The sequence below is a fragment of the Camellia sinensis genome, chromosome 10 (assembly GCF_055761805.1).
Source record: "Camellia sinensis isolate YWXY chromosome 10, ASM5576180v1, whole genome shotgun sequence".
Lineage (NCBI taxonomy): Eukaryota > Viridiplantae > Streptophyta > Magnoliopsida > Ericales > Theaceae > Camellia > Camellia sinensis.
In genome coordinates, this window is record NC_138970.1 from 127,305,470 (window position 1) to 127,319,656 (window position 14,187).

General features: G+C 38.5%; 1 protein-coding gene across 1 annotated transcript; it reads right to left on the reverse strand.

Moving 5' to 3' along the window:
• Positions 1 to 2,412: 2,412 nt before the first annotated feature.
• On the reverse strand, positions 2,413 to 5,045 carry LOC114317202 (homeobox-leucine zipper protein ATHB-15). The gene is made up of 4 exons (XM_028263909.2): positions 4,969 to 5,045; positions 4,503 to 4,637; positions 4,240 to 4,384; positions 2,413 to 2,753 (listed from the first exon to the last, which is right to left on the reverse strand). Exons 1-4 carry the CDS (start codon positions 4,993 to 4,995, stop codon positions 2,734 to 2,736), a joined length of 327 nt encoding a protein of 108 aa, XP_028119710.1. The 5' UTR covers positions 4,996 to 5,045; the 3' UTR covers positions 2,413 to 2,733.
• Positions 5,046 to 14,187: the final 9,142 nt, after the last annotated feature.

Here is a 14,187-nt window from a genome sequence, read left to right on the forward strand (position 1 = left end):
CTGACTTTCAATTTTTCAATTTTTAACTATTAATTGATTTTTTTTTTTTTTTTTGCTGGTTTGAAAATAGTGAAGTTTCACTAATTTAACATAATGAAATTTCAATTTGTTGGAGAGTCGCTGGAAATGGTCACTGTAAAATGATCGCCAACAACTGGAAGTAATCATCAGAAGGTTGTCGTTAACGGTTGAAGGTGTTAGTGGCGATTGGAGATTGTGGGGGTAATGAGACATGGCAATTTTGTCTAGGAAAAAAAAATAATGTTGTCCTTAAAAAAACAAATACATTTTACTTATTCTTAAACTAATATTAAAAATATTGATTAGAAAGATAATAAAAAAAAATACCCCAATTTCATTCCTTAGTAGCAAAAATCCAGTTGGTTAATTGATATCCCAATAATTGGTTTTATTCTATATTGATATCAGAATAATTATTTTTTGTTCAAGAATTACTATTTAACAAAATAAATAAATAAAGTGCATACTATGACAAATGTGTGTGTGAATTGAAGCGCCCACGATGAGGAAATTGTAGTGGAGTTTTATTAGTCTTCTAAATTACCAGCACCAATCATTTTGAACAAATTGTTGTCATTACTATCGAAAAAAGTATATGATCTCAACCATTAGCTCAAGTTTAGTTTTAGTTCTCCCAGTAGTTAACTCCACATCTTAGCCATTTTAGATCAACATAGTAATCAAGTGGCCTTGTAAGATGTTTTATTTCAATAACAATCTGGTTCACAATTAATTTTATGAAGTTCTTATGTTGTTATATTTTAGTTAAAACTTAGTTCTTCATCAATTGTTAGATTACATAATATTAGTTCAACAACACAAAGCATTTTGGTTAACAATCCGTCATTTTTGCTTTCATTTCAGTAGTTCCAAATTTTAGGCGTTTGATCAAAAATTAACTTGTGTCCAATGGGGGACATAAATGAAAAAAGAGGAATAATCACCAAAACTAATGCCAAACATTGTTTCATTATTACATTATTATTTATTCATATATAGAACATATATATATATGGCTTACAAGCTGATATTATTACATTTTATTTATTCATGGTTATTAATTTTGAGTGCATATGTGTAGAAGAGTGAACTTAGGGAGCTCCATTAGTGGAAGTTAAGCAGGCACCCGGAGCACGGCTTGGGATACTCTTGCACACCCAACCGGATGGGGTTATAGCTGCAATAAAAGAAAAAAGGAAAAGAAAAAAAGAGCATGTGTTAGCATAGTATATACAATTTAAACCTAGAAGATTGATTAATAATCCCAAAATTGTTATTATGACAATAAGGTTTACTTTGGATAAATGATTTCTAAATGAATAGATTAGAAGTTAAATTTATAAAAATAAAGTAAGAATAAAATTGTTTTACACTTACTATCTTTTAGTTGTAGCGACATCTCAGACAAATTGAGGAGGATTATGATCAACAAGAAGACAGAAAACGCAAGCGAGTGTTGTAGCTGAGCCATTCCTTCTTTTCCTTTTTTTTTAAATATTTTTTTGTAGCAAATGTTAATGGGAACCTCAATACATCAACTTCAATTCATAGAGTGCCCTTGGTTTTGTTTGCTAGGAAATTAATTGTGTAGAAATTTTAAAGTATAAATTAAACTTGAATTCTTCAATTCATGTTTATTCAGCCAGTGGATATGAAGAAATAAATTAAAGCTACCTGTGGACTTTATTTATGTATTTATTTTTATGACGAACCTCTTTAAATTAGACACGGTCGAGTGATTCACGTTTATCAATTAAGACTAAGTGCAACACTGAAAAGGAGTCAAACTTAAAAAATAAAAATTTACAGTTCATTTGAATATAAAAAATTTTACCATTGAATTTTCTTTTTCGGATTATCCAAGTCTTAAGAGTGTAATATGGGCAATTGACCCTATCGAGGGCTTGCCTGCACTTTTTTTTTTATTTTATACAATTTTTATTTAATAAAAATTTATTTATATTTAGTTTATTCCATTAGTCATGGATTTATTTCTGTTTACTTCATCAATTATCACTGCTGAAAAATTTATTTTTAGCGGCGTTTAAAAAACGTCACTAAAAGTATTAAAAACGTCGCTAATTCTTTTTATGACGTTTAGTACCAAACGCCGATGATGCGGCCGTCGCTATAACTTTATGACGTTTGAAAAACGTCGTTATATAAAAAACACCGCCAAATGTCCTACCTAACTGTACTATAACGTCACTACGACATTTAGCGACGTTTTTGAAAACGCCGTCATAAACATTTATACATTTTTAAAATCTAACCGTTGGGGTGGGATATAGTGACGTTTTTTAAACGCCGCCATAGCCTTTTTTTAATTTTTTAATTTTGTTAATTTTACATGGTTGAACAAAAAAAAATACCTGTCAAACTAATAATTGATGTTTATTAAAATAATAAATAAACTAAGCTTGAAAACAAAATTAAAAATAAAAAACAATACATTGCATACCTAAGAATAGCAACAATTTAGACTTTAAATACATCAATTAAAATCAAAATGGTCAAGAAGTGTAATTTGCCCAAAAAAATTAAAAAGGAATAAAAAGCACACTAATATGGCTTATAATATTAAAAACATCTAAAATTAGATAATCATTTAGCTCTTCACTTGCATCATTCAGCAAAACATCAGCTACATCTTTTGCAACTTCTGATCTGCCTCTGTTCTTCCTTTTCGCTTCGATGATTTTATGTACTAATTCAACCATTTTCTTCTTTGCCTGAAACAACCCATCTTCAAATTTATTATTAAAAATGTTAATTTCCACAAAAATATTTTCTATCAAAACAAATGGGGCAAAGTTTACTCAAGACAGAACAAATGGAAAACTCTAAATGTATATGGCATACAATTATTATTATTTTTTTAATATTTAGGACATACTAAAGTGAACTGGGATTAAAATTTACACCTACCACTCTCTTGGCAGAGGCAAAGTTAATAGGTGATTGTGTTTGACATGTGGTGAATGCCTCATTAAGTTTCTATGAAAAGTAGCATGGTTCATCCTTTTAGTATCAACGACAATTTGTCACAATGAATCATTCTTTATGGATGCAGAAACAAATAGAGATGTTGGTTGTTTGGTTGCTTTCAAATACTACTGAAGTCTGAAATCAATGTTATCTCAATAGCAGATCCTAGTTCAGTTAGCCATCATCTGCTTGATCTCAGTTATTATTTATCCAATTGATTAATTCAAGAGAAAATTGCAAACCTGTTGCATAATTTGTGGAAACTCAGAGCAGTGAGTTTTTCTTCCATGATCATCAAATATCTTCTCCAAAGTAATGTCTTGAAGGGCGACCAAGGTTGTCTCAAGCATGTCAAGACCAGCCTGGTTAGCAAAGGTGAAAACCGGCAATGCCTGCATGTACAGTTAATTGTAAAGATAATAAGCTTGTAGAAGCAGCGTAATTAAAAGCTATCTAATTTTTGTATTTTAGGGGTCTAAACTAACTGGGATTTTTAACTGTGACATATCACCCTCTATTCTGTATTAACTGAGTTTTTTTTTGACAATCAATACAAGGGGAATAGGGGAAGCAAAGCTGCACTCGTGGCAGTAAGACTTAAATCCAAACATTACACCTACTAAGGGAGTGCCTCATCCATTAGGCCAACCCCTTTGTCCTTAGCTTAACTGGTTATTTAAACTCTGGCAAAATACAAATCTTTCAGCTTTTTGGAAGTCAAATTACCTTTTAAATTTGAAGCTGTGAATAATAAACAATTAAAAATAATAGCATAGGAAGACAATTCAAGACCCATGTCACAGAGAGAGAGAGAGACAGAGAGACAGAGCTGAAAATTTTAAGCCACATACCTTTAAAGAGCAGCACATAATAGCATCTGTGTGATGCCAAAGGGTTTTGAGGGTGGTTTCACTTCCTTCACTGCCAGACTTGAGAAGCTCTACTCCCAAATAGCACCTGTCAAGAAAGAAAGAACACACCAAGGACCAATGAGACCAAAAAAATTTATTTTAAGCCCCCAAAAAGACCAATTGCTACACTTCGGGACAACGGAATTCAAAAACTAGATTTTTTAAACTCCTCTTGATTTGACCTATTAAATAGAGTATGCAAAGTTCAGAAATTTTGTGTTCATTGGCATCCATCTATGAACACACTATTACAATCTAATCCAATAATGCCACAAGGAAGATATAAAACTTCAAACATCAAAGTCATGCTCCACTATACCTTCAAATGCAAATTCAAATGCTATTGTCATCACAGATCTTGTACTGCCACCATTAGAAGTATAATCATTAGATGCTTTATTTCCAGCCGGTCCAATCTCGAGAGCAGAAGCAAGGTCAAGGGTACGATTTGGACTGGAAGCTTCCTACAAAATGTCCCAGTTCATCAAATAAATGGAAGTCCAAAGAAGAGTTTAAAGTAGAGAAAAAAGAGAAAGAATGATAGCCGAATACAGCAACTATAACGTAATTCTAGATGCTGACCTTGCCAGAATCGAGAGGAATGATGCGAAAACCAGAAGGCAAAAGAGGTGCATCATCAGCAAAAGAGGCATCGATAGGAGCAAATATAAGTTCAGCACAGGTGCCAACAGCATTCTCATCCATTCCGCTCCATAGCTGTTAGGAAAGTATAAACAACGACATTAAGCAAGAAGGTTGGGGCCATAAAAAGTAATGGATAAAAAAAAGAACGAGGACTTTGTAAAAATGAACTAGTAGTAACATTTAAAAATATCCCCATTACCAAAAAAAATTCTGTGAAGATATGAACCAAAACTTTAGGCTTGTTGGGGGGGAACATGCCCACAGACCGTGATAATTCATGCATTAAATATATGACAAAAGATATGAAGAACCAAAACTTTAGGCTTGTTGGGGCAACATGCCTACAGACCGTGATAATTCAAGCATTAAATATATGACAAAGATATGAAGAACCAAAACTTACTTGCAAGAGAAACATGTCTCTAGGCATTATTGCATCTTCAGGACAATGTCCAACACCTTCCAGCTTAAGGACCTCCAATAACTAATATCCATGAAATGAAATGTACAATCTATGTCAAAATTCCAAGTAAATATTCAAAATTTTGGAATAGATAATGAAGAAATCAAGATGAAATTACTTGACTCTTCATGCTCAATAGTATGAGCCAGTGGCAGAATAACTTGACCTGAAAAGCTTCCAACTCTAGACCCTGGTAAGCTACAGGGACCAACTTTAACAGCTGCAGCTGAGTAAGCATCGATACTATTGTCTGCCCATTCTGACCTGTGCTCCCGCAGGAATCTAAGTAGTATTGCAGGGGGCACATTCTGAAATATAGGAAAAGTGTACAGCAAGATCAGATAAAGAAATGTTAAGCTCGAAATGAGAACATGAATACAGAGAACTAGTAGAAAAGGATTGGGCAAGACTTGCGTTGATAGACCTATATACAACAATTATCTTAATTTACTTCACTTGCTAATATGTGAAATTTCATAACAATTGCTCTCCAGAACAAAGTGGAAAGCATTTGTTATCTTGGGATGCTTAATTTAACAATCTATTAATGGGCAAATTAATTATAGAACGAGCACTCTACATTTTTTTTTAGAACAGCACATTTAGAACATCCACAGCTTGGCAATCGCGATACCACGAAGGCCAATCCTTAAGGATTTCTGCAACCTGGAAGTAGCGAAGCATAACCGATAAATGCTTCACATAAACTCCACAACTACTACAAAAAAGAAGAAACAAGGGGGAGACTATCGTACCCTTGTAGGCTCTAAACCCACCAGGCCGTAAGCACGTGCTGCCACACCAGTGCAACCATGAGAAATAGCAACGATTCCAATGGAATCCGGACCAGGCTAAGCATAAAAGAAAGCAGTTAGTTCAGAATTGACCGATCATCAACTCGGTTTTTAGCATAACAAATGCATTATTAACCCTGTCAATACCATGAGTAAATACTATCCTAGTGTATAATGCTTAACCAAAAATTGAGAAATGACAGAAACTATCCAGTATACACATTTTGTGTGTCCTGAAATGAAACAAATACTATAATTAATCGGATCATGTCCCGCATGTATCATAACATTCAGTAAACTTGTATAATTCATTAGTTTAACAGCCGCATAAATTATGTCACCATAAGCACAGCACAACACAGTTTGATAAGAAGCAATACATCGACACTGACACTACATAGCCACTCATACGTAATAGCATAGCTTGCTACAAAAAGCTTAACAAGCCATCTGTCATCGCATGATCAAAAGAAAAAACTAGCAAAATAAATTTCAAGCCCACTAAAAGAAAAGATCACACATTTCTGAAGTGTACCAGCAGGTTCTACAGACATCTACTGCAATTAAATAGACAACACCTTTTGAACACTAGTTACCTCACTTAAGGTCTTAACAGATATATTTATTTACATACATCAAAGATCAAAGATTGGCTTTTGAACACTAGTTACCTCAATTAAATAGACAACACCTTTTGAACACTAGTTACCTCACTTAAGGTCTTAACAGATATATTTATTTACATGACAATGCAGGGATGATTGGCTTGAAACATCAAAGATCGCCCAATCCTTTGTTTCACAAATGACTTGTAATGAGCTTCAATGGAAATAATGTGCAGCAATGCCCATCTAAATGTGCATTAACTTACATACATCACACTAAATCAAGTCAAAGTAATATGATGAACATACAGAACTATTGAGAGATTTGCTTATACTTAAAAGTCCTGAAGGATTAAAAGCAGGAAATATTAGCTACTATAATGCATGTAAAACTTATCAGCATTTTTCTAGCTAATTAAAATAGTAGAAGATTGCCAATACAAATGCAATTAAAATGAGTGAAAACACACAGCATGCCTTATAGTAAAATGTAATTAAAATATTACTGTCTCCCAAGGAATTCTTTGGATATCTTTACCTCTCCTAGCTTGAGCAGCAGAAGTATCTGCCATTTTATTATTCTAAATAGGTACCAAACAATTAGTATTTCATATATCCTGGGCTTGATGGGAAAAAACATCTAAAAGCTACTTGAAAAAAAGAGAGAAAAAAAACATGTCAATAGGAGAGAAATAAACAAAGAAAAGTGGTAAGACTTGCAGTTAGATAGCATATCATGACAACAAACTATGGTTCAAACTTTATAAAGTTTATATCACAAACCAAGTAATCATATTCATCATCAAATGGAATTTGAATATTATTATTCTAATTATGGGTTTATATGGACTTATATGGACTCTGTCAGTACACAAACACGGAGAAGAAGCGATTGTCGATGAAAATCAACAATATAAATAGAACCAGCGTGAGTGCCAAGAGAGAAATCGATACCTCGCTGGTGTAGATGGTGGTGGCGGTGGTGCTTCGAAATCGAGAGAGAGACATCGAAATCGCTCTGAGATGAAATCAAAGATAAATCTCTGAGAGAGAGATCTAGAGTGAGAATCGAAATCGCGGTGGCGGTGCAGACCGATCTGAAATCGATGAATCTGTGAGATTTGAATCGGTGAATCTGTGAAATCGATGAATTGGTGAATCTCGCTACCTCGCAGGTGAAGATGGTGGTGGCGGTGGAGCTTCAAAATCGGTGAATCTGTGAGATTTGAAGGTGAGATTCAAAATAAGGGTTTAGAGATGATTGAGAGAGAGGCGAGGTGAGAATTCAATGTTGGTTTATGTCCGAAGGGCTGAGGGTTTACAAAAGGCTTATATTCTCAGATTCCAAATAGCGCGTGTGGGGTACCGCATTTGGAAGCGTTTTTAAACGCCTTTTATTATAAAACGGTGTCGTTTTAGTTATAGAAATATATGACGTTTTTAAAATGTCATTAAATATTAACAAAAATAACATTTAAAAAAACGCCGTTAAAAAAACGCCGCAAAAACCCTTATTTCCTGTAGTGTATTACCACATTGGTCATAGATTTTGTGGAGAAGTGGTTTGGAAATACTCTTCTGGTCCCGGGGGACGCTCTTGATCCTCAAATAGACACCTGAAAGGAAATGAGCACTCCGGTCGGGGGTGCCGGAATTAGCACTCTGATGGACAAGTCAGTCTCTATTCTCTCTCGGTTACTTGTATTTCAAGTAAAGCATATTAATTCTCACATACCTTTCTTAGTCTGTTGTTTCTTTATTTATACTTGTTTCCTATTTTCACTCATTATCCTCTTATTTACTCGGCTCCATAGTTCAATAGATACTTGGCCTATCTATTGTATTCGACCTCCTGATCGTGCAGGATAGAGCCGAGTAATATCTTTCTTCTAGAGTGTACGCTTCTAATTCCGCCATTTATCCGGCTCCCACAATTGCCCCCCAAACTCCCCATTGACGGTAGTTAATTGGTGTGTTTGGTTTCGAATTTGAAAAGTCAAGAGAGACATAAGTTAGGCGGCTTCACTTATCCCAATGTAAATGTCAGAACACACGCACCTTTCGGTCATCATTACACTTTCTCGCCTCATTCGTGCATCTCTCGCATTTATTACGATTTGAAACTCCAGTCCCTTCGAATGCATGCTTTTTCGAATATTTGAGCCTCCTGGATCGCCAGTCGGTATCCCTTCTCTGACCCGCGTTTTCTGCAACTCCTCTCCGTCTCTCCTTATCTCCTTTGCCTCTCGTAAGTTTTCTTCTCTTCTCTTTGTAATCCTATTTTCCATGTTTATTTTAGATTTGGCATACCCTTGAGTCCTCGCTAGAATGGCTAAGCACTTAAAAAGACCTCCTTTTCCGAGGGTCATATTTCGGGATTCCGACGACATTTTTCTATCCCTGATGGTGTTCACCTATCTCTAGTGACGGACAATACTCTTGATATGGAGAGGGAGGATCAAAATACAATCGTCTTTCCTCTCCTATCCATTGCGGAGGGCGGAGTCCGTTTTCCCCTACACCCATTCCTTAGGGCCATCCTCCGCCATTGGGGTCTGATTCCTTCCCAACTCAATGTGAATTTTTTTCGAATCATCATGGGATTCGTAGAGTTAAACCGGCGCCTTAGGATCAACCTTGGCATTCCGGCCATTTGGCACTGCTATGCTTTAGCCAAATCCTCCGGTTGGCTCGGCGCTACTTTCTCAGGGCCAAGGACACTGACCATCACTTGGTAACCATGCTTGCCAGCTCTGGCAAACAAGTTGATGATGTGATGGTCAATGTTCGAGGCAACTGGGAATTTGGCGAAGGCGAAGATCACCTAGACCCTATACCCAGACAGAGGGGTAAACCAGGTTGCCGTGTAACTCCTCATGTTTATTGATCTTTCTTTTACTCGGCTTGTTCTCCCGGTCTAATCCTTTGTTTATGCAGGCAATAAGTTGAAGAAGATTTTGACTTCGGCCGACGAGGCAGTCCTTGCGGAAATTAAGACTGCAATAAAGTATTTTGGCCATACAAACGTACAGAAGCAAGGGAGAGTCGCCCATATACTCCTGCGGTATGAGCCTATTTATCCTACGTTCTCGGCCGCGGACGATATTCCGATCCCAACCGACGAACAGCATCTTACGGCTCTTGTCTTCCCCAGCTTCAAGACCCTTAGGCAAATTGGTTTCGAAGCATCTGATTCAGAGTGAGACGTAGAGCCGGTGGTCGAGGTAGTTGCCGAACCAACGAGAGAGTTTGCTGCGGAGGCCGAAGAGGTCAACGAGGCTCTAAACTCAGCGTTTGAAGCAGCCGGTCTTAACCAGCCTAACTCACCATCCACTTCAGGTCGGGGGAGTTTTCCTTTGGAGATATTTTTACTGGTTTAGAAGATCTGTCCGGCTCCTATTCTGAGGGTATGGCGAAGGAATCTCTTTCTAAACTGGCTCGAAAAAAGAATGCTGATTGTTTGGCCGCCCGTCAGAAGGCCAAGGCCATTACTTCTAAAACTGCCCTCCCTGAATCATCCGAGTCGGTTGTCGTTGTTGAAACGGCCCAAATTGTTTCTGTTGAGACCGAACGGTCAGCTAAATGTTTGACTCCAGAGGCTGATAAGGGTAGGGAAAAGCGGCCCGCTGATTTTGAGGCCGTCTCTGAAGAAATCCCAGTCGAAAAACTGCCTCGCTTAGAGGAGTCGGACATGGTTGTTCCTTTTGTGGTTCAGTCGAAGATAAAAAACATGTCGATCTCATCTGACGCATCGGCTGTGAAAGACCCAGTCGTGGCGTTGAGTCTAGCTTCGTCGGTTTTGTTGCCGGCAGACAAGACGGCTTTCTGTTCAGAGTCGGACGTGTTAGCAATTGCATTGGCTGCTCAGACAGCTCTTCTAGTATATATCTTGATCTTATCTTTTACGTTTTTGCGTATATTTGTTTTGGTTTTAACATTCTGTTTTACAGACAGTCGGCAAGATAGTCGAGATAGGACGGCGTCAGCACGACGCCGTCGAAGAAATAGGTCGTTTAAGATCGGAGGTGGAGGGCGAAAGGAGTAGGGCCAACTTTGAGGCGGCAAGGGCGACGATGAAGAGTGCAAGGGCAGAGGCCGAAATGGAGAGAGCGAAAAAAGCTGAAGAGCAGAGATTGGTCGCCGAGCAGAGGGCAAGTGCGAGCGATGAAGCGCTCAAGTCAGCCCAAGAGGTGATTGGCAAGTTGGAGAACGAATTGGAAGAATTGAAGAAAGCAAAAGAAAAAGCCGACTCCGAGACTTCCAAGGCGTACGAGGCCGGGCAAGACGCCGCCCTTGAAAGCTACGCGGAGGAAGCTCCTAAATTTGAAAACCGAGGATTCAAGCACGGCTGGCTCAAAGCCCTTGTTGCTGCAAATGTGACATTGGCAATGCCAATTCCATATGAGCAAGTGGACATCGAGCCGCTGGAGTCTGACCTCGAGGACCCTGAGGATTGATTTACGACATCACACTAGTTGTTTTTGCCTATGATTTTCAATGTATTTTCCTTTATTTTATTTTTACTCAGGGTGATCTTCATGTATAAAGTGATACTCTGTCTGTATTCAGTTTATCAATAAAATTTTCCCTTGTTTTGTGTTATTCCTGTACTTAATTGAATGAATAGACAATTATTCTATTAAAAAGATGGATGAATCAAAAGTTGGGAGATATTAATGATTAAGATTTAAAGAATCTGCCCTTGCCTTAGATATGAACTGGACCGTCGAATGAGTTCAGTTCGTGAAATGGCTAAGGTACAATCCTTTCGGCATAAATCTGCCCTTGCCCCAGCCAGTGCATGAGCTTCATAAGCCGAATAGGACTTGTTCATGGAATGGCTGGGGCATAAATTGATCGGCATTGGGTTTAAATACTTGGCAGATTAGATTAATAAATCTGCCCTTGCCCCAGCCAGTGCATGAGCTTCATAAGCCGAATAGGACTCGTTCATGGAATGGCTGTGGCATAAATCGATCGGCATTGGGTTTAAATATTTGGCCGATCAGATTAATAAATCTGCCCTTGCCCTAGCCAGTTCATGAGCTTCATAAGCCGAATAGGACTCGTTCTTGGAATGGTTGTGGCATAAATCGATCGGCATTGGGTTTAAATACTTGGCCGATTAGATTAATAAATCTACTCTTACCCCAGCCAGTGCATGAGCTTTATAAGCCGAATAGGACTCGTTCATGGAATGGCTGAGGCATGATCCTTTTGGCTTAAGGCCAAGGGATTTGGCCGACTCGAGTGGAGAGCCATTGACCGTTTGTATTAAGAGATTTGCCTTGGTCGGGGGTGAAGCTGGAAAGTCGAAAGTCGGCGACTTACGGAATGTGTGCATTAATGAGGTCGCCTCGGGAACACGGTGCGCCCATGAATTATTTAGAGAGGGGGTTGTGTCCAAACAAAACTCAACCCTGTATGAGGAACTAAACAAAACTCAACCCTGCAGTGAAGAGTGAATGTCTAGCAGATTATTCTTCAATAGCAAAGGGAAAGGTAAGACACTGACGGAGCTAGACTCGATGAATCGAGGTGGCGAACTTCCCCGAACGGAGGCTAGAGCATCTGCTGAGCATGAGAGGCGTCACTCTCCTCGTCGATGAAGCAGGTCACCCAGAAGGGAGAAATGCCAACTGTAGACACCCCATTTTTTACCGTCCTCAAGACTTGGACGTCATCATTTGAACACTCGATGATCATCCATGTTCGTGTTTGTCTTGAGTTCCCGAAGGTCTTGGCTGTAGGCTTTGCCTTAGGATCTCTCAACTTGTCTGTTTTGTGCTTGGTTGTGGACCAAGGACTTGTGGTTTTGCTTCTGAGGGAAGAGGGTAGCTTGTTGGCTATCCCCTCAACTCATCGGCCAAGGCATAATGCCATCGGCCTTGTTTTCTTGCCATCGGCCAAAAGTGGTGGCCGATCGGCACATTGTTTGGTCGATCGGCCATATTTTTGAGCCGAGACCTTTCCATCTGCTTTTTACAGATATTTTCTGCCAGCTGTGACAATTGGTGGGCACAATTCCCATCCTCCATACACGGATTTGCACCTTGTTCTAGCTTCTCCAAGAAGCTTTGGAATTGAATTCCTATAAGAAGGGAGCTCCTCCTCCCTTCTCAGGGGTTCAGTAAAATTGACATAGAAGTTATATATCTCTCTCTATATCTCCCTCTCTCTCCATATTTGTGTGAGTTTGTGCTTGAAAGTGCATTTTGTTCATACTTTTGCACTAGAACACCTAGTAGAACACCATCCTTTGGTTGCTGAGGTCCTTAGGAGTTGGTTTTAGAGTTCTTGGAGTGGTTTTGGTCAGAGAAAGGTGCTAGAGTTGTGTTCTTGAATGTGTTCTTCAAGCGTGAGTAGACTACCTTTTAATCCCCCATTCTGGCTTAAACTTTTAGACCTGTTTGCATATTGTTTTAAGCTTAACTATAAACTGAAAAAATTTATGTTTTTGTGTGCTTGAGATGTTTGTTTAAGGTCACTTTTTGGTTAAGGGTTGTCTACCCCCTCTTAGGCCTTGTTTGGCCTTGTTTTGAGCCATCCCTTTTGGCCTTTGTTCTTGCTCTTTCTTTGACCTTTCTACCACTGAAATTCAGAGGATTTTTAGTGGTGGAAATGTGGTTTTGGAGTCTTGTATAGGAAAGGGACACCCCTCTCTCCTTGTGTCTCATTTGCTTGTATTTATGGCTAATATTGGTAGCATGTTTGCTTAGCATGTTTTGGCTTCATTTCAGCAAGTATTTGGTGTTATTTTGCCATGTTATACCCCTATTTTAAGTTGGTTTGATAGCCTCTTACATGCGTCATGCACTTGTCTTGCAATCCTCTCATTTGCCTTAATATGCATCATGCATTTGGAACATCATGCTTGCATATTTTGGCTCGACTCAAAGAAGCTTTTAGTCATGTTTTACCATGCTTGAGCTCTTTTTTGTATTGTTCTGATCATATATGCCATGCTTTGTATAGCTACAATGCATTCTAGCTTGTTAGCTTTAAGTGTCCAAGTCATTAGCATGTATTACTTGGACCATTTCCATGATTTGGCATCGTTTCATATGTGATTCCAGTCCATATAGAGTGGTCATACACTTATACTTGTCACTCCTTTAATGCTTTGAAGAGTTGGTGTTTTATGCCTCATGAATGGATCATTATGCATGCCTCCATGTTTAGGTCTTTGGGATGCCATCTAAGTGGGTTTTTGGGCTTATTTTAACATGTCATAACTCTAATTTTCATTGGTTAAGTCATGCTATGTTTGGTCTTAATAGGTGTAGTGTAACACCCCTTTGTAGCCTTGTATGCCTCATGCCTTTTGGACTTTTGTTCTAGCTTGTGTTGGTTAGGTTCGAGCATGATTTTGGTCTTGTGTCGACCTTCCTTAGGACTGTTTTGGTTGCCCTTGGCCCTTTGGGGCTTGCCTAGCATGGCCTTGGTGTGAACCCCATTGCTAGTTTCGAGTTTTGAGCTTTCTTGCATGCAATGCTTGACTTGTGTGCATGATTTGGCATCATTCCTCACATGATTTCAGAGCTCATTGCATTGCCACATTATCATGTTTGTCACTCCTTGCTCATGTTTGAGAGTTGTGTCCTTATGCCTAAGTGATAGGCCAATTGGCATGCATGCTTGTGTCGCACTTTATTCCGTCATTCCTTGGCATTTTGGCCACTATTTTTGGTATGGATGAGGTCTATCCATTTTCAGTATAAGTCCATAGATCATGCGGTTTGTGTGTTGTTGCATGCTTC

Bases quoted from the DNA above. Each gene is read 5' to 3' on its own strand.
- LOC114317202 (XM_028263909.2), bottom strand. From the start codon at position 4,995: ATGCCTAGAGACATGTTTCTCTTGCAA. The intron at 4,638-4,968 runs GTAAGTTTTGGT...CTTTCCTAACAG, and splicing joins GAGACATGTTTCTCTTGCAA to CTATGGAGCGGAATGGATGA. The intron at 2,754-4,239 runs GTATAGTGGAGC...GGGTTGTTTCAG, and splicing joins ATTTGAATTTGCATTTGAAG to GCAAAGAAGAAAATGGTTGA.